Source organism: Anomaloglossus baeobatrachus, unplaced genomic scaffold (assembly GCF_048569485.1).
Source record: "Anomaloglossus baeobatrachus isolate aAnoBae1 unplaced genomic scaffold, aAnoBae1.hap1 Scaffold_627, whole genome shotgun sequence".
NCBI classification, from domain to species: Eukaryota; Metazoa; Chordata; class Amphibia; order Anura; family Aromobatidae; genus Anomaloglossus; species Anomaloglossus baeobatrachus.
Window position 1 is genome coordinate 64,573 of NW_027444994.1, and position 23,639 is coordinate 88,211.

Consider the following 23,639-nt stretch of genomic DNA (forward strand, 5'->3'; position numbering starts at 1 on the left):
TGCGTTTTAGGGCCCGCTTAAAGGTGTGGATGTTGGGAATTAATCGGATTTCTCTTGGTAGTGTGTTCCAGAGCATAGGCGCAGCTCGTGAGAAGTCTTGAAGACGGGAGTGGGAGGTTCGAATTGTTGAGGATGTCAGTCTTAAGTCATTAGCAGAGCGGAGGGCACGGGTGGGGTGATAGACAGAGATCAGGGAGGAGATGTAGGGTGGTGCAGAACTGTGGAGAGCTTTGTAAGTGTGAGTGATAAGTTTATATTGGATTCTGTAGCGGATAGGCAACCAGTGCAATGACTGGCAAAGAGCAGAGGCATCAGTGAAGCGGTTGTACAGGAAAATGATCCTGGCTGTGGCATTCAGAATGGATTGGGGAGGGGAGAGTTTAGTAACAGGGAGACCAATTAGTAAAGAATTACAATAATCCAGGCAAGAATGAATGAGAGCGACAGTAAGAGTTTTTGCAGAGTCAACGGTAAGAAAAGGTCGAATTCTTGAAATGTTTTTGAGGTGGAAGTGACAAGAACGAGCAAGTGAACGAATGTGGGGAGTGAAGGAAAGATCGGAGTCAAATATAACCCCAAGACAGCGGGCGTGCTGCTGGGGTGTAATGGTAGAGCCACACAAAGCAATGGTAATATTGGGTTTCGGAAGGTTAGGAGAGGGAGGAAACAGAAGAAGTTCAGTTTTTGACAGGTTCAGTTTTAGAGGGAGGACATCATGTTGGAGACAGCGGACAGACAATCGGTAGTATTTTGTAATAGTGCAGGGGTGATGTCAGGAGAAGATGTATACAGTTGGGTGTCATCAGCATAGAGATGGTACTGGAAACCAAATCTGCTGATTATTTGTCCAATAGGGGCTGTGTATAGAGAGAACAGGAGGGGGCCTAGGACTGAACCCTGAGGAACCCCGACCGTAAGGGGAAGAGGAGAGGAAGAGGAGCCGGCAAAGGATACAGAGAATGAGCGGTCAGAGAGGTAAGAGGAGAACCAGGAAAGAACGGTGTCCTTGAGCCCGATAGAGCGGAGCATAGTGAGTAGGAGCTGGTGATCAACAGTGTAGAATGCAGCAGAGAGATCCAGGAGGATCAGCAGGGAGTAGTGACCATTAGATTTAGCGGTTAGTAAATCATTAGAGACTTTAGTAAGAGCAGTTTCAGTAGAATGTAAGGAGCGGAAACCGGATTGTAGAGGATCTAGGAGAGAATTATCTGACAGCGGATTAAACGGGAGTGGACCAGACGTTCCAGGAGTTTGGAAATGAAGGGGAGATTAGAGACAGGTCTGTAGTTAGCAGCACAATTTTGGTCCAGGGATGGTTTTTTAAGTAATGGGTGTATGCTGGCATGTTTGAAGGAGGAGGGAAAGACACCAGAGGAGAAAGAGAGATTGAATATTTTAGTTAGGTGAGTGGTGACAGCCGGGGTGACAGATTTAAGGAGATGTGAGGGAATAGGGTCACTGGTGCAGGTAGTAGGGCGAGAAGATGCGAGGAGCCTGGTGACTTCTTCTTCTGTGACTGGATCAAAGAGTGAAAGTGAGCTAGATGAAGTGTAGGAGGGCAGACAATGTGTGGTGTTATGAGGCTGGGAGGAAATTTCCTGGCGTATATGGTCAATTTTTTTTCTTTAAAATAATTGACCAGGTCATCTGCACTGAGGTTGGTGGTTGGGGCCAGAACTCTTGGTCCTAGGAGGGAATGGAGAGTATCAAAGAGTCGTTTAGGATTGTTGGATAGAGAGGTGATGAGGGTGTTAAAGTACGCTTCTTTGGAGAGGTGAAGGGCAGCATTGTATGTTTTGAGGATAAACTTATAATGGATGAAATCTTCGGCTAGATTGGATTTTCTCCACAGACGTTCAGCGCACCTGGAACACCGCTGGAGAAAGCGGGTTTGCAACGTGTGCCAGGGCTGCTGCCGTCTGCGCCGAATTGCTCTGCATGTAGCAGGTGCAGCTTCATCTAGGGCGCTCTGTAGGGTGTCATTATAAAGTTTTACAGCAGAGTCAGGACATGAGAGGGAGGATATTGGGGCCAGTGATGACTGCAACTTCTTCAGAAATTCCTGGTTGTTAATGGCGTGTATATTCCTATATGGGAGGTAAATGGGGGTGTCCTGAGTTGGTTGACAGCTCTTGACCAAGAATGAAAGAAGGTTGTGGTCAGAGAGTGGGAGAGGGGAGTTAGTTAAATTATGCACTGAGCAGAGACTGGAGAAGACCAGGTCCAGCATATTCCCACCTTCCCATCAACTTTAACCATCTTTCCTGTCCCTGCTGAAGAAAAGCAGGCCCAAACCATGATGCTTCCTCCACAATGTTTTACAGTGGGCATGGTGTGTTCAGGGTGATGAGCTGTGTTGCTTTTACGCCAAACATATAGTTTGACATTGTGCCCAAAATATTCGATTTTGGTTTCATCTGACCCAGAGCCCCTTCTTCCACATGTTTGGTGTCTCCAGGTGGCTTGTGGCAAACTTTAATTGACACTTTTTAAGGATATCTTTGAGAAATGGCTTTCTTCTTGCCACTCTTCCATAAAGGCCAGATTTGTGCAGTGTACGACTGATTGTTGTCCTATGGACAGACTCTCCCACCTCAGCTGTAGATCTCTGCAGGTCATCCAGAGTGATCATGGGCCTCTTGGCTGCATCTCTGATCAGTCTTCTACTTGTTTGAGATGAAATTTTTGGGGGACGGCCGGGTCTTGATCGCTTGCACAGTGCATCTTGGGATGTTTAAAGTTGTGGAAATCTTTTTGTAACCAAATCCGGCTTTAAACTTCTCCACCACAGTATCACGGACCTGCCTGTTGTGTTCCTTGGTCTTCATGATGCTCTCTGCGCTTTACACAGAACCCTGAGACTATCACAGAGCAGGGGCATTTATACGGAGACTTGATTACACACAGGGGATTATATTTATCATCATCAGTTATTTAGGACAACATTGGATCATTCAGAGATCCTCAATGAACTTCTGGAGTGAGTTTGCTGCACTGAAAGTAAAGGGGATGAATAATATTGCACGCCCCACTTTTCAGTTTTATTTTTTACAAAAGTTTAAAATAAGCAATACATTTCCTCCATCTTCACAATTGTGTCCCACTTGTTGTTGATTCTTCACCATAAAATGTAAATTTTTATCTTTGTTTGAAGCCTGAAATGTGGGAAAAGGTTGAATAATTCAAGGGGGCTAAATACTTTCGCAAGGCACTGTAACTGGTGTGTGAACAATGTCGATTTATTCTCCACAAGTGTCCGAAAGTGCAAGGCTATGTGCCCATGCTGCAGAAAATTTGCGGAATTTGCCGCAATTTTTTTTGCGGAAACTCTGCAGATTTTTCAAAAATCCGCAGTACAGCGAGTCCCCAGCCATTTCTATGGCATTTTGGAACTGCTGTGCCCATGCTGCGTTTTTTTCCGCAGCGGAAATAATGCGGATTTCCCTGCAGAAAAATCTGCAGCATGTCAATTATTCTTGCGGATTTTTCCGCAGGGTTCAATACTTACCTGCCTTGATAGCAGACACCGGAGTCCCAGTGTAGTGGAGCGCGGTGGAGTCAGGAGCAGGAAGCAGGAGGTTGGCGGGGCCTGCACGAGCTCCGATCATGTGACAGCCAGAGCTAGGGCAGGCCCGCCCACCTTCTCCTGCAATGTGCAGACAGACACAGCCGGAGAGTGTAGTGCTGCGTGATGGAGGTAAGTATGAACTCACCGATCACTCCAGCACTTGTTCTGCATTGAGGATGCAGTGCCCAAGCCATGGTACTGTATCCTCAATGCAGAATGACCGCAGCATATCCGCAGGACATTCCGCAGCACATCCGCAGCATGAAAACAGACAGTTGTGCTGCGGATTTCTGGGAGCTCCTGCGGATATATCCGCAGGACACTTTCTCCGTGGGCACATAGCCCAAGGCTCTTATCTGGCACTACTGGCTACCCTGTGCCCCTCTCTCCCTCTACTTTCGTAAGGCACTGTACATGCTGTAAAGGTTTATCATATTATCTGCAAAAAAGCCTTGTACACACACTATCAAACCACATGCCACATAAGAGCCGCAGTACTTTCATGAATATTTCTTATATACAACATGTCTTATCAAATGAATATTTTTGAGACTTTATAATATGATTTCCAAACACTCTCCTATCCTATCTATATTTAAAAAAAAAAAAGACCATCATTTAACTACCTTATAATATAAGTCTTAATATTTGAATAAACTAGACAATTTATAAGGGATATAACAATGGGAATAAATAAAGTCACGTATGCGAGATCGCTGTGTCAATGTGCACAAGCCCAGGAAAGAGAATGAGAGAGCGGGAAAAAAAAGGAATCGTGTACATTCACACAAAATATTCACTATACATTATCTCTGAGTTGAGGTGGCAAACAACATGTCAAAATTAATAAATTCACCTATACTGCAAAATCAAGTCCCTGCAGATATTTTAACCTCCAGCCTGTCTGGAGCCCAATGCAAACATCCAATAAGACTCTCTTCCCAAAAGCAATTTCCTATAGTTTCCTCCTCTGGTGGGTCTTCGGACTTTCTCAATAGCATTGAACTTAAAGCATTTATTTTCTCCCCTATGTACCTCCATAAAGTGACGAGAAACTTCAGAATTGCCCACTTTGGGTGCACCTGTGGCATCCGAGAGATGTCTTTTTAATTCTCTTTTTTTTTTTTACGCCCCTACAGTGCAACCCACATATTGTTTAGAACAATCCGTGCAAGTAATGAGGTAGACCACACCAGAGGAGCTGCAATTAAGAAACTGCTCAATCGGATACGTTTTCCCATCAACTCCGGAGGCAAGATTCTTGCATTTATTCACAAATGCCAAACAATTAGCCACATGGTCCTAAATAGAAGTCTCATATGGGTCACACCGGATAGGACATGAAAGAAACCTCCCAGTGTGGCCACCGAGACAGCACACTCCAAAGGATATACGATAAACAAGAGCACAAGGAGTACTGATGCAAATAGTATACATTTATTAAGTACAATTGGAACATTTCCCCCCTTTTCTCATGGGATTTTCATGAACTTTGTGAACTACACTTTAAGCCCTTTTTTGACATGCATTATATAACTGCATGTCTCAATATATATAGATGCACATGTATATATGTTTTTCATATTTTTCTGTTCTCGAACATATCCCATGATGTATACTCCCTTGTTATGGGGTAATGTTGCTCTTATCTGGTGGCACTATAAATTGTTCATTATCTATTTATTTCTATATACTCTTCCCTTTTTCTTTTTTACACCCATCCTTTTTGGACTTGGGTAAGACAGCTGGATTGATTATTATCTTTATTATCCTAAGACCCCCGCAGGTACTATTTTCCATTTGGAGCAACCATGAGGCTCGTCAGTGGTGACGCGTCCCCTCCCTGAGCCTCATGACAACTTTGCTTGATGATGTATACTACCTGTGGTAGTCCGTTTGGAATCTAAGTAAACTCTATTCTTTCTCAATCTGGTTGCCTTCCCTATTCTGCCACCAGGGGGGGCGCGATGCGTGTGATGTCCGGAACGCACTGGGTACAATGCGCCTCTTGCTTGCCTGGGCTGTCTGCGCCTCGCGTCCCTCCTGTTGCTAGGGAGCGGTGATTCCGTGCTCTCTCCGGCATTTCCCGTGCGTGCGCGCTGGGTGCGCTGCCCGGGATGTTGCTGGGTGTTCCCGGCATATCCCGCGCATGCGCGCTGGGCGCTCCGCCTGGGATTTTGCTGTGAGGCAGCGCGGATCTTCCGGTCCTCTCTGGCATCCGGTCAGGTGATCTGTATCACGTGACCGGGTGGCGTCCTTAACAGGGTGGTGCGCTTATGCACACCGCACTTACTCCTCCCGGAAGAAGCGGGTATTTCCCGCGAAACGGCCGTCGGAGGTCCCCTCTGGGCTGGCCTGGCTCCCCTGAACCACCACTATTTCTGGTAAGCGACTAGCTATACATGGCATGGGCTCTATTTACTCTGCTACTTCACCATCTTATATGTAGCCCTGTTTCCACAGATACCATATGAGCTCAAACTACACTGTCACTCTCCTCCCCTCTCATGCTCCTTGCATTTGTCCATTACTTGATTTTCCCTCATATCACATTTATATGCCCACTTGGGCACTACTTGCTATTTAGCTATATATATATATATATATATATATATATATATATATATATATATATATATATATAATGATTGAGCTTATGGATGTTGCTTTTGCGACTCGTATCGTTGGTACCTCAGCCCTTTAACTTGGTTACCCTGTACCATCATAGTGAATCAGTGTATGATGTGAGCTTAAGCTTTGTTCTTGCCTGCTACTGTGTTCCTCATTGTGGTCAGTGGGACCCAGAATTTTATTCCCTGAACCTATGCTATTATATGTCCTATTACCTTTTTACTTGTCATTTATATATAAGTACTTAATAAATTTATACTATTTGCATCAGTACTCCTTGTGCTCTTGTTTATCTTTTATTCACAAATGTGCAACACAAGCATATGTTGTGTCCACATTTGTAGAATCCATGAATACTGAGCCAGGTCTCTGATGGCACATCTGCTGAAATTTCAGACTGGGGGAAACCCATACTGCTTATTGTTGGGGCTCTTTTGGGGATGAAATCAATCTTATTATTTTCCAAAACAGTTTTAAACCACTGTGTCAGTATACAACATCGGCAAAAAAAATTTTGATCACTGCAACAATTTCATAATAGTCCTGGCTATAATTTGTTATAACATTAATTCCTCCCAAATCATTACCATTTAGTTTGTTTGATTTTTATCTAGAATTAGAGAATTTCTTTCTAGTTTTTTTCACCTCCTCTAATCCAGTTTTTCACAGTGATCCAATCCTTTCATTCAAAGACCCAATACTGCCCACTATGGGCCTAAATTTAGGGGGAACCCCCCCTTCCTTATGGATCTTTTGGTAGGGAATGAAAGATGGGGACAATTAGATTTTCTATGTACAGAAAATCAAAACTTTTTTGTGTAATCACCCCATACTTAGACCATCCCTCAATAATTGAAAGAGATTTCTTTGAAATTTCAAAGTGGGGTCCCCCTCCAAAATATTGTTGAATCATCAAGTTGTTCCAAATTGCATTTTTATTATTATTATTATTATTATTATTATTATATATTATTATAGCGCCATTAATTCCATGTCGCTTTACAAGTAAAAAGGGTATACATAAAAACTAGTACAACAATCATCAACAGTACAAAACACTGGTACAGGAGGAGAGAGGACCCTGCCCGCGAGGGCTCACAGTCTACAGGGAATGTGTGAGGGTACAATAGGTGAGGACAGAGCTGGTTGCGCAGTGGTGTACTGGACTGAGGGTTATTGTAGGTTGTAGGCTTGTCGGATGAGGTGGGTCTTCAGGTTCCTCTTTAAGCTTTCCACTGTAGGAGAGAGTCTGCTATGCTGGGGTAGAGCGTTCCTGAGTATGGGGGAGGCACAGGAGAAATCTTGTATGCGATTGTGGGAAGAGGAGATGAGAGAGGAGTAGAGAAGGAGATCTTGTGAGGATCTGAGGTTGCGTGCAGGTACCGGGAGACTAGGTCACATATGTAAGGAGGAGACAGGTTGTGGATGGCTTTGTATGTCATGGTTAATGTTCTGAACTGGAGTCTTTGGGCAATGGTAAGCCAGTGAAGGGGTTGTCAGAGTGGTGAGGCTGGGGAATAGCGAGGGGAGAGGTGGATCAAGCGGGCCGCTGAGTTTAGGATAGATTGGAGGGGTGCAAGAGTATTGGAAGGGAGGCCAGATAGCAGGAGGTTGCAGTAGTCGAGGCGGGAGATGATGAGGGCATGTATTAATATTTTTTCCGGATTCTTGATTAAGGAAGGCACGGATCCGGGAGATATTTTTGAGTTGTAGTCGACATGAGGTGAAGAGGGCTTGGATGTGTGGCTTGAAGGATAGAGTAGAGTCAAGGGTTACTCCAAGTCAACGAGCTTGTGAGACTGGGGAGAGTGAGCACCATTTGAGGTATAGTTCAGTATCCAAAATTATAATGGCTCCTCTCATGTCTGCTTTTGTTTTTCCTCAATTCATTTAAGGCATTGTATTCAACCATAGTTACATTTTTCAAGTTTATTTTTATTCCGTGATTTTAAACCCACCAGTTCCCCCTCCACCACATTCTGGAACTTATCCAGGATGTATGGTCGGGATTGTAGTGGATAAAAATCTACGTTGGATGTTTTAAAACCATCATTTAGATTGGCATTGTAGGATCTACCTTCCGACTCACATTGTCTAAAGTGGGCTTTACACGTTACGCTATATCTGAGATGTCGGCGGGGTCACGTCGTAAGTGACGCACATCAGGCATCGTTAGTGATATCGTAGCATGTGACAGCTACGTGCAACGGTGAACGAGCAGAAATGCTCACCTTCTCGTTCATCGTTGACACGTCGCTCATTTCCAAAAAAATCGAACGTCCGGTTGTTCATTGTTCCCGAGGCAGCACACATCACTCCGTGTGACACCCCGGGAACGACTAACACAGCTTACCTGCATCCTGCCGGCAATGCGGAAGGAAGGAGGTGGGCGGGATGTTACGTCCCACTCATCTCCGCCCCTCCGCCTCTATTGGCCGGCCGCTGTGTGACGTCGCTGTGACGCCGAACGTCCCTCCCCCTTCAGGAAGTGGATGTTCGCCGCCCACAGCGAGGTCATTTGGAAGGTAAGTACGTGTGACGGGGGTTTACGAGTTTGTGCGACACGGGCAACAAATTGCACGAGCCGCACAAACGATGGGGGCGGGTGCGATCGCAGGAGAAATTGTTACGTGTATGAATACCATGCAATTCTTTGAAAGTAGGAACATCACAAATGTTATCACATCCTATTGGAGTAGAAACTCACATCTTTTTCCTGATCATGTAAAAAATGGCACTTTAAAGTGATATTTCTGGTGAATTTATTAATATCCATTAGAGTTGAAAAAAGGTTAAATCTGGTGGAGGGAGAAAAACCCCATGCCTTTGGCCAATTCGTTCAAATGCGTGTCTTCCAAAATCCTTGCAGTGAGGTTCCACACAGGTTTGAGATCTAAGTCCCTTTCTTTCCCCTTACTGGATTTCTACTTGGAGCGGTGTTTCCGCCCAGCTCGCCTGCTCTGTTTTTTTATTGATTGTTTCCCAAATTATTATGGGCAGCAGACGCCCTCCATAGAATCACCAGTTTCTGTTGAGGAGATATACCCTGACATTTTTAGGGGTTCTGAAAAACTAACTTTCCTGGAATCTCCCTGACGATAGGTTTTTTTTTTTTAGTCCAAGTTATAGGGATAATTATGCTACATAATTCTATCAGAATCCATCCAATAGGATATTGTGCATATAAGAAATATCATACGAGAGCATTGTGATTTTTATGTACTATATAGATCGGTGAATACTGTATATGGAGTTTTTCCCCATAATGGAATAATAGATCCTTAAAATATACACATGGTACAACCACATAGAGCTTGGATTTGAATCATCTATGGATGATTTTCTCCCAAAAGAGTGTCTCTGGTATCTGTATTTATTTCTATTGAATCAAGCCTATAGCAAAAATAAAGTCATAAAGTCCTACTAACATATACTTAATAAGACATATGGTATATAGGAAATATTCATGAGGGCATTGCGGTTTCTATAAATTTTATATATTGACAGTAGGTTTATGAAGTTTTTATCTTTTTTATGATGAAAAAATAAATCTGTGTAACATATACGTAATATAAGTTTGTATAGTTGGTATTTGTACAGTTTACTGATAATGCTCTTCTGACACAGTGTCTCTAGATTTTATAGATTCCTATAATTAACCAGATCATGGCATTTAATGAAGGCAAGAAAGAGTTAACAACAGGACCTGCACCAGCGGACATGTCACATGTTGGTGTTGATTATGATGTGAATGAAATGGTTGAGGAGACACGGGTGTTATGATCCGGAACCATGGAAGACCACCACAAATCATTGGCAAAAGGTGACAAGAGCATTGGCAACTAATCTGGCCCCCATCCCCGAACCCAGCCGGAGAACTAGCTATCCTAAAGGTAGGAAAGATGAATAAATCTCTGCCTCAGAAAATAGACAAGAATAGTTAGCCCCCCACATTCAAAGACTGCGGTGATATAGGAAAAACACAATACACAGGTAGATGACAGGATTAGCAAAAGGTAAAGCCCCCGCTGACTAAAATAGGAAAGGACAGGAAAGGGACTGATGGTGGCCAGAGAAAAACCCTGCAAAATACCAACTTCCTGATAGTACAAAAAGGCCCTCAGATTGCACGATCTGAACTCCGTCCTATACCAGGTGCCCTTGTCATACCAATGAACAAAAAACAAGAATCATAACAGTCAACAAGCCACAAACACATGGACCCAAAGGAGCTATACTCCACACAGAACTGCAGGGAGTTCCTCAACAATCCACTGAGGGGGAAAATCCCTGCAAGCAAATAAACTGAAACCAACCACAGCAAATGACAAACCCAGATAAACAAAAGAACCAGATAATAAATAAAGAGCAAGCACTTATCTAGGGAAGATGTGGTGTAGAGTAGGATTAAGCAGGCTGGAGATACAAAGAACAACTGACATCTGGCAACAGACTGCAATCAGACCAGGATTTAAATAAGCAGAGAGTTAGCAAAGGAAACACCCACTGCACAACACACCTGGTCCAAGTCCAAACCATTCCTGGCCACCAGAGGGAGCCTCCCAGCAGCCAAAACATAACTAACATTCACAACAGTCCCCCCCCCCCCCCCCTTGACGAGGGGTCACTGAACCCTCACCCACGCCACCGGGTCGCTCGGGATGAGCATGATGGAAGGCGCGAACCAACCTGTCCGCATGAATGTCAGAAGCCACAACCCAAGAGTTATCCTCCTGCCCATAACCCTTCCATTTTACAAGGTACTGAAGCTGACGCCTACTGCGACGGGAATCCAGAATTTTTTCAACCTCATACTCCAGATCCCCTTGTACCAAAACAGGGTCAGGAGGCGCTGCTACAGGAACTGCCGGCTCCACATGTTTCTTCAACAAGGACTTATGGAAGACATTGTGAATCTTAAATGACGCAGGCAGAGTCAAAGGGAAAGATACAGGGTTAATAATCTCCGAAATCTTATAAGGTCCAATAAATCTGGGCTTAAATTTATGAGACGGAACTCTCATAGGAATATTTTTAGAGGACACCCACACCATGTCCCCTACTTTAAACCGGGGACCAACAGTCCGACGCCGGTTGGCAAACCTTTGGGCAGTTTCTTGGGACTGAAACAATTTATCCACTACTTGCCCCCAAATCTGCTGCATTCTGTTGACCATCAAATCCACCCCCGGACAGGCAGACGCCTCAAGCTGCCCTGAGAGGAACCTAGGGTGATACCCAAAATTGCAGAAAAAGGGGGACACCAACGTGGTAGAGCTAGCTCTATTGTTAAGGGCAAATTCAGCCAAAGAAAAAACGAAACCCAGTCATCCTGATCCGCAGAAACAAAACACCGTAAATAGGTCTCCAGGGTCTGGTTAGCCCTTTCAGTCTGACCGTTGGTCTGAGGATGAAATGCCGAGGAGAAAGACAGCTGAACACCCAATTTGGAGCAAAAAATCCTCCAAAACCTGGATACAAACTGCACCCCTCTGTCAGAAACAATGTTTTTGGGAATACTATGCAAATGAACAACGTGTTGGAAAAACAAAAGCACCAACTCTGATGAAGACGGCAACTTAGATAGGGGAACCAAGTGGACCATCTTGGAGAATCTGTCACAGATCACCCAAATCACAGTCATTTTCTGAGAGACGGGAAGCTCTGAAATAAAATCCATAGAGATGTGCGTCCAAGGTTTCTTAGGTACCGGCAAAGGCAATAATAGCCCACTAGAACGTGAACAACAGGGCTTGAACCTAGAACAAACTCCACACGACTGCACAAAACGACGGACATCTCGGGACAGGGAAGGCCACCAAAAAGAGCGTCTCACAAGATCCAGAGTACCAAAAATGCCAGGATGACCCGCCAAAACAGAGCAATGAACCTCAGAGACAACTCGGTCTCTCCATTGGTCTGGGATAAACAGTTTCCCTGTAGGACATCTCTCAGGTTTATCCCCCTGAAATTCCGCCAGTGCCAACCGCAGATCAGGCGAAATAGCCGAGAAAACTACACCATCATTCAGGATAGTAGACGGTTCGACAACCTCCAAAGAGTCAGCGCAGAAACTCCTGGAAAGGTCATCGGCCTTAACATTCTTGGTGCCCGGCAAAAAAGAGACCACAAAATTTAAACCGGGTAAAAAACAAAGCCCACCTGGCCTGCCGAGGATTCAACCTCTTGGCCGATTCCAGATAGATGAGATTCTTGTGGTCCGTAAGCACCACAACTTGATGCCTAGCCCCCCACATTCAAAGACTGCGGTGATATAGGAAAAACACAATACACAGGTAGATGACAGGATTAGCAAAAGGTGAGGCCCCCGCTGACTAAAATAGGAAAGGACAGGAAAGGGACTGATGGTGGCCAGAGAAAAACCCTGCAAAATACCAACTTCCTGATAGTACAAAAAGGCCCTCAGATCGCACGATCTGAACTCCGTCCTATACCAGGTGCCCTTGTCATACCAATGAACAGAAAACAAGAATCATAACAAAGTCAACAAGCCACCAACACATGGACCCAAAGGAGCTATGCTCCACACAGAACTGCAGGGAGTTCCTCAACAATGCACTGAGGGGGAAAATCCCTGCAAGCAAATAAACTGAAACCAACCACAGCAAATGACAAACCCAGATAAACAAAAGAACCAGACAATAAATAAAGAGCAAGCACTTATCTGGGGAAGATGTGGTGTAGAGCAGGATTAACCCCATTACGACCGCCTTACGGAGATAAACGGCGGCAGAATCAGGTCCTTATTCTGATCCGCCGTCTATAAACGGCGGTCAGAAAAAGGTAAATAGCGCCCCCCAGCGTCAGAAAATCTCCGGGGTTTCAGCAACCGGGGGTAGCTGAGACCCTGGAGATCATGATTCGGGCCGGTTTTTCCGGTCCCCGCTCACATGATCACCGGTATACACCGTATACCGATGATCATGTAATAGTAAATCACAGCGCCGGTAAACAATGATTTATCTCCCATCTGGCATGATCAAACATGTCAGCTGGGAGATAAATCTGCTCCCCCGGGGTCGCCGAAGTGCCGACCCCCAACCCCCCCCTACCCCCCCGAAAATCCAAAATGGCGGCGCGCACAGCAGCGCACCGCCCGCATTTCCCAATTTCCTTTGACTTCTGTTGCATGTGCCATCACACATGCGACAGAATACTGCTCGCCAGGTCACCCCCTACTCCCACCCCGGTGTTCCCCGGTGTCCCCCGTACCTGTGGGAGCGCTGATCCCCCGCGGCCCCCTCCTCCGGCTCCTTCACAGCAGTGCCGGTCACATGTGCAGAGCGCGGCTGACAGCTTCCTGTGTCTGACTCAGACACTGCTGCTGCTGCACAGAGTCTGCAGCTGTGACCCGGGGAGGGTGGGTGCAGATTCTTTGCACGCACTCTCCTCAAATGGAAGGTCTGCACTCCTAGAAAATGGGGGAGACGTTCCCTGAACGTGCCCCCCATATTCTAGAAGATCGTGGGACTTCCAAAATGGCTTACAGGAGATTTTTTTTTTTTTCTTTTCAATAAATTGGTCAAAGAGGGATGGTTGGGGAGTGTTTTTTCAAATAAAATTTTTTTTGTTGTCAATTTTTTTTTGTACTACTGTCAATTAGTTATGTCTGGTATCAAATAGACGCCGTGACATCACTAATTGCTGGGCTTGATGCCAGGTGACATTACACATCTGGTATCAACCCCATTTATTACCCCGTCTGCCACCGCACCAGGGCGCGGGATGAGCTGGGGCGAAGCGCCAGGATTGGCGCATCTAATGGATGCGCCACTTCTGGGGCGGCTGCGGCCTGCTATTTTTAGGCTGGGAAGAGTCCAATAACCATGGCTCTTCCCACCCTGAGAATACCAGACCCCAGCTGTCAGCTTCACCTTGGCTGGTGCTCTAATTTGGGGGGACCCCACGTTTGTTTGTTTTCTAATTATTATAAAAAATTTAAAACAAAAACAGCTTGGGGAGCCCTCCAAATTGATCACCAGCCAAGGTGAAGCTGTCAGCTGTGGTTTGCAGGCTACAGCTGTCTGCTTTACCCTAGCTGGCTATCAAAAATAGGGGGGACCCCACGTCATTTATTTTAATTTTTTTTTTCTTTTTGGGCTAAATACAAGGCTAGGCACCCTTTAGTGCCACATGAAAGTCACTGAAGGGCGCCAGCTTAGAATATGCAGGGGGGTGGGATGTTATAAATGTTTGTCATCTATCCATTCATCCATTGTAGCATTTTAGGCTGTGTGCCCACAATCAGGGTTTGCAGCGTTTTGGGTGCAGAGTGTTTTTCCTGCGTCCATAACGCTGCATTGTGCAGTAGAAGCACAGTGGAAGGATTTTTAGAAATCCCATGCCCAATGTGCTTCTTTTCTCCGCAGCATACATTGACCTGTGGTGCAGCTTCCCGAGCCTCAGCATGTCAATTTATGCTGCGGAGACGAGAGTGTTCTCTGCAGGTACAGTAGAACTAAAGTCCACAGCAGCCTGAACCCAAATCGTGGGCATGAGCAGCTGCGTTCTCCCATGGAAAACACTCACATCTCTGCAGGAAGCCTGGCACTGTGTACTGGACGACGTGTCGCTGGATCATGGCCACATAGCCTAACAGTGAGAAATTTGTTGCTACAGCAACATTTTTGTGAAGTACTTGTGGAATCAAAATGCTTACTATACTCCTGAATAAAATCCTTGAGGGGTCCAATTTCCAAATTGGGGTCACTTGTGGGGGGTTTCTCATGTATAGGCACCCAAGGGGCCCTGCTAATGTGACATGGTGTGCGCAATTTATTTCAACTTTTCCAAAATTCAAATGGTGCTCCTTCCATTCCAAGCTCTCCCATTTATCCAAACAGAGGTTTTTGGCCACATGTGGGGTATCCCTGTGCTCATAAGACATTGGATAACAACCTGTGGGATCCATGTTTTGTTGTTGCCTCTTGAAAAAGTGAGAAATTTGATGCTAAATCAACATTTTTGTGAAAAAAATGAAAATTTTCAATATGACAATGTAACGTTATCAAAATCTGCGAAGTACCTGTGGGTCCAAAATGCTCACTATACCCCTAGATAGGAGCCTTAAGGGGTCTAGTTTTCCAAAATGGTATCACTTGTGAGGGGTTTCTGCTGTTTAGGTACCTTAGCGGACATCTAAATGCATCATGGTACTCGCAATCTATTTCAACCAAATTTGCTTTCCAAAATTCAAATATTGCTACTTTCGTTCCAAGCCCTCCCATTTGTCCAAACAGGTTTCTGACCACATGTGGGGTATTAACGCGTTCATAAGAAAGTGGGTAACACGTTTTGGGGTCCATTTTGTTGTGTTATTTCTTCTAAAAGTGAATAAATTTGGGGTAGAGCAACATTTTAGGTAACATTTTTATTTTTTGCTTTTTTTTCATTCCACATTGCTTTAGCTCCTGTGTAGCACCTGAAGGGTTAATAAACTTCTTGGATGTGGTTTTGAGTACCTTGAGGGGTGCAGTTTTTAGAATGGTGTCACTTTAGGGTATTTTTTGTCACCTAGGCCTCTCAAAGTCACTTCAAATGTGATGTGGTCGCTAAAAAAATGGTTTTGTGAATTTTGTTGAAAAAATGTGAAATTGCTGATGAACTTTGAACCCTTCTAACTTCCTAACCACAAAAAATTTTGTTTCAGAAATTGCGCTGATGTAATGTAGACAAGTGGGAAATGTTATTTATTAACTATTTTGTGTGACATAACTCTGGTTTATGGGCATAAAAATTAAAAGTTTGAAAATTGCAAAATTTTAAAAATTTTCATCAAATTTCCGATTTTTTTTTTACAAATAAAAGCAAAATATATTGTTCTAAATTTATAACTGTCATGAAGTACAAAATGTCACGAAAAAACAATGTCAGAATCACCAGGATCCATTGAAGCGTTCCAGAGTTATAACCTCATAAAGGGACACTGGTCAGAATTGCAAAAAATGGCCTGGGCATTAAGGACAAAACTGGCTTCGTCCTTAAGGGGTTAAGCAGGCTGGAGATACAAAGAACTGACATCTGGCAACAGCCTGCAATTAGACCAGGATTTAAATAAGCAGAGAGTTAGCAAAGGAAACACCCACTGCACAACACACTTGGTCCAAGTCCAAACCATTCCTGGCCACCAGAGGGAGCCTCCCAGCAGCCAAAACATAACTAACATTCACAACACACGGGGGTCAGTGGGTGCTCTCTTGTGGAGACACGGGGGTCAGTGGGTGCTCTCGTCCGCTGGCCCGGCTGCCTTTAGGAAGACAGCATGGCCCAGGGCTTATCCCAACTGAACGCCTGACCTCCTTAACCGTGGGTGGAACACTACTCAGACAACACAGGATGAGGGAATCACAATGTTAAGACTTTATTGGATCCCCAAACAATTAACGGCATATGACACATAACCAGAAAAACCACAGAATGTAACCAGCAAGTTTCTCGCCCTTCCGCTGGCTCACCAGGGATTAGAATGTTCGTGCCTCAGTGCTTCCAGGGCTACTTACTCCAAACCAGCAGCACCCCGCTTTCGACGGGCACTACCAAATGGAATATTGCCGGATTTAGGAAGTTGGCTGAGAACCGCAAAGCCTGTAGGCAGGTGACTGGATTGTCCCAAGCTGGATTCCTTCCTTAGGTAGTCCTTGGTATCTCAGCCGCATCCTAGCATTCGATGCTGAAGTCCATGTAGTATAATAATCCAGGTTCGGTTATGGCTTGCCAATCGGATCCGAAGATCCTAGATTGGTATCATGTAGCAAGAGTCTGCCCGGGCAATGGACAGTCCTCCATCTTATACCCCTGAGCTCTCCATTCAGACCATTGGGGACTTCACGATTGGTGGATAAGACTGGGCTCTTATTGGCTAGATTTCAAGCTGTATATAAAATATCCCTAGTAGTAATGGTCTCTGGCAGAGACGAGGGAGAGACAGCTAAGTTACATTGCATCTAGCAATACACGTAATTTAATGGGAGGTTCGCAGACTTGATTTGTCTGGGTATCTGACCTTCACTGACCAATGCAATTACATGAAACAACAAGAACTTTAACACTAGACTCCTAAGAGTCTTGTAGACACAATGAGGAGCTTATCCTCCGTTTATAAACAAACTATCATCATGTCTGGCTGAATTTTAAGAAACTTAACCCATGCTAGGCACTGACAGTCCATGTCGTCACAATGGTCTTTTTAAACTTTGCATTTATATTATTCAGTTACATGACTAAGACCATGTAATAAGGTCAAAATGCGTCGCTAGTCTATTTTTCTCCCCTGTCTAGGGGCTGTCTGTACCCACCTTATACAATTTTTGTGCACATGGAAATTTTCATTGAAGAATGCCTTCCTTTTTGCGCTGGATTTTTTATCATAGGCCTTTTAAAGTACAACTTTGCTACACACTTTGGAATTTGTATGGATTTATGTGTTTCTATGTGTATGTTTGAGGTTATATTATTAAAAACTAATAACTTCAATTTTATTTATGGCAGATGACGGTACCAGGAGTTCAACACAGAATGCTAAGGGAAGTGAAAGTCACAAAGGAGAGAAGCCATATTCATGTTCAGAATGTGGGAAATGTTTTGCTCAGAAATCAAATCTCATTACACATGAGCGAATTCACAAAGGAGAGAAGCCATATTCATGTTCAGAATGTGAAAAATGTTTTGCTCAGAAATCACATCTTATTATACATGAGAGAATTCACACAGGAGGGAAGCCATATTCATGTTTAGAATGTGAGAAATGTTTTGCTAACAAATCAAATCTCATTACACATGAGAGAATACACAAAGGAGAAAAGCCATATTCATGTTCAGAATGTGGGAAATGCTTTCCTCAGAAATCAAGTCTTATTACACATGAGAGAAATCACACAGGAGTGAAGCCATATTCATGTTCAGAATGTAGGAAATGTTTTGCTCACAAATCAAATCTTATTATACATGAGAGAATTCACACAGGAATTAAGCCATATTCATGTTCAGAATGTGAGAAATGTTTTGTTCATAAATCAAATCTTATTACACATGAGAGAATTCACACAGGAGTGAAACTTTATTCATGCACAGAATGTGAGACCTGTTTTGCTGCCAAATCGGATCTCATAAAACATGAAAGAATTCACACAGGAGAGAAGCCATATTCATGTTCAGAATGTGGGAAATGTTTTGCTCAGAAATCAGATCTTGTTAAACATGGGAGAATTCACACAGGAGAGAAGCCATATTCATGTGCAGAATGTGGAAAATGTTTTGCTAAAAAATCAAGTCTTAATAGACATGAGAGAAGTCACACAGGAGAGAAGTCATATTCATGTTTAGAATGTGGGAAATGTTTTGCTCAGAAATCATATCTTATTATACATCAGAGAATTCACACAGGAGTGAAGCCATATTCATGTTCAGAATGTGGGAAATGTTTTGCTCAGAAATCCCATCTTATTACACATGAGAGAATTCACACAGGAGTGAAGCCATAGTAGGTGAATGGAATGTCCGTGTTAGTAAATATTAATAGATTTTTACTGTCTGTTAATAGAGTTCATTTTATTTCCTGGGTCATTACGGTTGTGTACTTTATGATAAATCATTTGCAAACATTCATTTTTAAGCACTTTTTTTTTTCTATTTTTGATGGGGGAGAAAGCTATAAAAAATTTTTTTTAAAAAATAGTTAAGTTGTACTCTTTATTCATCCATTTGTGTATTGGTTGAATGAGAGCAAAATCTTGTTAAATCTACACTCCATTTTGTCTTTGTGTAAGGGTACCGTCACACTTAAGCGACGCTCCTGCGATCCCACCAGCAATCTGACCTGGCAGGGATCGCTGGAGCGTCGCTACATGATCGCTGGTGAGCTGTCAATCAGGCAGATCTCCACAGCAATCGGAGATCAGCCACCAGCGACCCGTGTAACGACGCTGTGCTTGGTAACCATAGCACACATCCGGTTACTAAGCAAAGCGCTTTGCTTATAGTTACCCGATGTGTACCTTGGCTACGTGTGCAGGGAGCCGGCTTCTAGAAGCTGCGGATGCTGGTAACCAAGGTAAATATCGGGTAACCAAGCAAAGCCTTTGCTTGGTTACCCGATGTGTATCTTGGTTACCAGCGTCCACAGAAGCCGGCTCCTTGTTCCCTGCACATTCAGATCGTTGCTCTCTCGCTGTCAAACACAGCGATGTGTGCTCCACAGTAGGAGAGCAACGACCAAAAAATTAACCAGAGCTGTGTGTAACGATCAGCGATTTCACAGCAGGGGCCAGGTCGCTGCTTAGTGTCACACATAACGAGATCGCTGATGAGGTCACAGGTGGGTCACAAAATCTGTGACTCAGCAGCGATCTCGCTATGTGAGAAGTACCCCTAAGAGCCTGTACTGTCTCTCCCCTGGTGTAATGCAGCACAGACCTCTGTTTACTTTAGGCTAAGTTCACATTTCCGCTGTTTTGCATCAGTCACAATCCATAGCCTTGAGGAATTACGGTATCCTGCAAAATATTTTGCAGGAATCCTGTTTTTCCCCATAGACTTTTATTAGTGACGGATTGCGACTGATGATGCTGCGTTGCATCCGCTGCGTCGCGGTCAGTCTTTTTTTAACTGACCGCCGGGCGGGAGCAACGCAGCCTGTAACGTTTTTTGAGCAGCGCGATCTGTAGGATTTTGCTACGCATGCGCTCTCTGGCTCCCTGCCCCCGTAACCAGGATAAACATCGGGTAACCAAGCAATGCGCTTTGGTTAGTTACCCGATATTTACAGTGGTTACGGGTGCAGGGAGCCAGCGCTAAGCGGTGTATGCTGGCAACCAAGATAAATATCGGGTAACCAAGCAAAAAGTGCTTTGCTTTTAGTTACCCGATATTTACCCTGGGTACAGTGTGCAAGGAGGCCGACACTTCACCACTCGGCTCCGCCCCCTCCCGCACTCCGCTTGTGTACACACACACACTCACCTGTCCCCAGCCATGCAGACCACGGCACTGACATCCTCAGCTCCGCCCCCCGAACTCCGCCCCCAGCACACAACGGAGTCCGACAATGAAATTCTTTTCTTTGTCATCCGTTGTACAACGCATCAGTCACATGCGTCAAGCAACGCATGTGACTGATGCAAAACAACGGAAATGTGAACTTCGCATTAGATAAGGACATGTATAGTTTCAGTTTCTTTGTTAAAAGTGAAGTTTAGGAATGTGAAACTAAAACGTTTGTATAGTCTTATATAAATGAGTGATGATTATATAATACTTTTTCTTGTTGGAGGCAAAGAGAGGGCTACGTCTGATACTTTGTCTCAAAGCGACGTCTCCTTTACATGCATGATCTCTATAATTTAATTTAATTAGGAACACACACTCTTATATGTCCCATGCTGAATGGCGACAACAAAACCTGGTGCCTGAACAGCGACCCACTATTCCTGAGAATCTCTGATCCAACCACCTTGTCTTCCTCAGAAAGGCAACTCCAGCTGTATCAAAAGGTAAGAAGCTTATTCTTACAATATTCGAATTTGATCCTCTGCCGATTTTGCAAATTTTCCCACCTGCAAAGAATGGCGATGGCTGTAATTTTTATTGTAGGTAACGTCAACTGTGACAGAATAAACATAAAAACAGAAAATTACATTGCATGATTTTTAAATAATGAATTTACATTTTATTACGTGAAATAAGTATTTGATACAATGGCAATACAGAACTTTGCATTTGGTAAAGAAACCTTTGTTTGCAGTTACAGAGGTTAGACGTTTCTTACAGTTCTTGACCCAGTTTGCAGACACTGCAGCAGGGATTTTGGTTCACTCCTCCATACAGATCTTCTCCAGATATTTCAGGTTTCTGGGCTGTCACTGAGTCTCAGTTCCTTCCAAAGATTTTCTCTTTGGAAATGCTTTATATGAAGCCGCTCCTTAGTTGCCCTGTCTGTGTGTTTCGGGTCATTGTCATGCTGGAAAATCCAGCCACAACCCATCTTCAATGCTCTAATACCAAAAAGTTCTATTTTGGTCTCCTGACCACATGACCTTCTCTGGATCATCCAGATGGTTACTGGCAAGATTCAAATGAGCCTGGACGTGCTGGCATAAGCAGGGGGACCTTGCGTGCCCTGCAGAATTTTAATTCATGACAGCATAGTGTGTCACGGCAATATTTGAGAATGTGGTCCCATCTCTGTTCAGGTCATTGACAGGTCCTCCCGTGTAATTCTGGGCTGATTCTTGACCTTTCTCAGAATTATACTTATCCCCTCCTTACATGGAGCCCCAGACAAAGTAAGATTGACAGTCATCTTCTGTTTCTTCCATTTTCCAATAACTGCGACAACAGTTGCTGCCTTTTCACCAAGCTGTTTGCCTATTGTCCTATATCCTATCCCAGCCTTGTGAAGGTGTATAATTTTTTTTCCTCTGGTGTGCTTAGATAGCTCTTTGGTCTTGGACATAGAAGCGTGAATCCTCCCGGTACTGCCACCGCTGTTTCCACCTCCTGTCCTGCGACATGTCCGCTCCTGTGCGGTGCCATGTCCAGACGGGAGGTTGAAGCAGCTGCGAAATCAAAAGTGAACAGTAGAAAAAAAAATGTCATACTCACTTGTCTTCAGACTCCCGGGACATGTCCGCTCCCAGCTCCTCTTCCCGGTACCGCCACCCCTGCTCCGGCTGTGTGCAGTCTCCCGGGACACGTCCAATAGCTGCAGGACCTGTTGCTGATCATCTGATGCGGTCACCTGACGGAATCAGCTGACCGTTTAGTCCAGCGATGAGGCCGGCTTTTTACCGCCCAGCCGGCTTAAACTATCAGCTGATGCTGTAGGGAGACTTCATAAGCTGATTACCGCCGGGTCCTGCAGCGATCGGACGGGAGTCTGCACAGATGTGTGTAGTTTTTTTGGGTTTTTTCTCCTTTATCCCACTGATGCAACAGCTGATTGTATGAAAGCCGTTTATACAATCAGCTGATGTATGATGTGATTCATGTCCTTGAACCTGACACATCATTTGATCGCTTTGCCTTCCAGCAAACCGATCAGATGATATTGGATCTGGATTGGACTGCGTGAGACCCTTGACCCAGGATTACTGCAGAGGGTGGGAGGGGGGGTTCTTTATTTCAATAAAGATGGAGTCACTAATTATGTTGTGTTTTATTTCTAATTAAAATTATTTTTCTGTGTGTTGTTTTTTTTTTTTTATCTTTACTAGAAATTCATGGTGGCCATGTCGAATATTGGCGGGACACCATGAATTTTGGGCTTAGGGCCAGCTGATAACACACAGCTAGCCCTAACCCCATTATTACCCAGCGAGCCACCAGTCACCAGGGCAGGAAGAGTTGGATACAGCGCCAGAAGATGGCGCTTCTATGAAAGCGCCATTTTTTGGGGCGGCTGCGGACTGCAATTCGCAGCAGGGGTCCCAGAAAAAATGGGCACCCTGCGCTGCAGTTTCCAATCCCCAGCTGCCTACTTGTACCTGGCTGGACACACAAATTTGGCGAAGCCCGCGTCTTCTTTTTTTTTTTTTTTTTGGGCAAAAAAACTGTATACAGTCCGGGATGGAGGATGCTGAGCCTTGTAGTTCTGCAGCTGTCTGTTCTCCTGCATACACCAGTGGAGAATGAGGAATATATTGAAGAAGGAAATGACAGCCTTTTTTTTTGTTGTTTTTATTCTTCACCAATCTTTTATTGGCATTGTTCCCTGAAAAAAAAAAAAAACGCAGTGAAGAAAAACGCAGCCATAAACGCACCAAAACTTGGTAAAAACGCATGTGTTTTTTGACTTTTTTGTCGCGGGGGCTTTTTTTTGTGGCAAACAAACGCAGCGTCAAAAAAACGCAGTGTGCGAACGTACCCTAAAGCTCCAATTCTTTCCTACTGCAGGAGGATGAGGGACAACACGTAAAGGTATATCTCTATATTCTTTAACTTTTTTGAATAACTATATGCCGGAAAAGGTGCTATATGAATCCTTTACAAAAACCACCCGTGTTCTACCTTTCTTTACCAACGTTATTGAGCAAAAACAGTGTTCACAAGTCATATGCAGCTTGGGATATCTCCCTAAGCATCAGACGTCCTATATACAGTTAGGTCCAGAAATATTTGGACAGTGACACAAGTTTTATTTTAGCTGTTTACAAAAACATGTTCAGAAATACAATTATATATATATATATAATATGGGCTGAAAGTGCACACTCCCAGCTGCAATATGAGAGTTTTCACATCCAAATTGGAGAAAGGGTTTAGGAATCATAGCTCTGTAATGCATAGCCTCCTCTTTTTCAAGGGACCAAAAGTAATTGGACAAGGGACTCTAAGGGCTGCAATTAACTCTGGAGGCGTCTCCCTCGTTAACCTGTAATCAATGAAGTAGTTAAAAGGTCTGGGGTTGATTACAGGTGTGTGGTTT

The 23,639-nt window shown here is 44.2% G+C and overlaps 1 protein-coding gene across 1 annotated transcript in view; it reads left to right on the top strand.

Annotated features, from left to right (window-relative positions):
* The window catches only part of LOC142285883 (uncharacterized), an 85,284-nt gene that overhangs the window by 12,754 nt on the left and 48,891 nt on the right, over positions 1–23,639 (top strand). The window contains exons 2-3 of the mRNA XM_075333305.1: positions 17,708–18,687; position 18,985. Of these exons, the coding sequence (XP_075189420.1) occupies positions 17,708–18,687; position 18,985 (981 nt within the window). The remainder of the gene's footprint in view (positions 1–17,707; positions 18,688–18,984; positions 18,986–23,639) is intronic.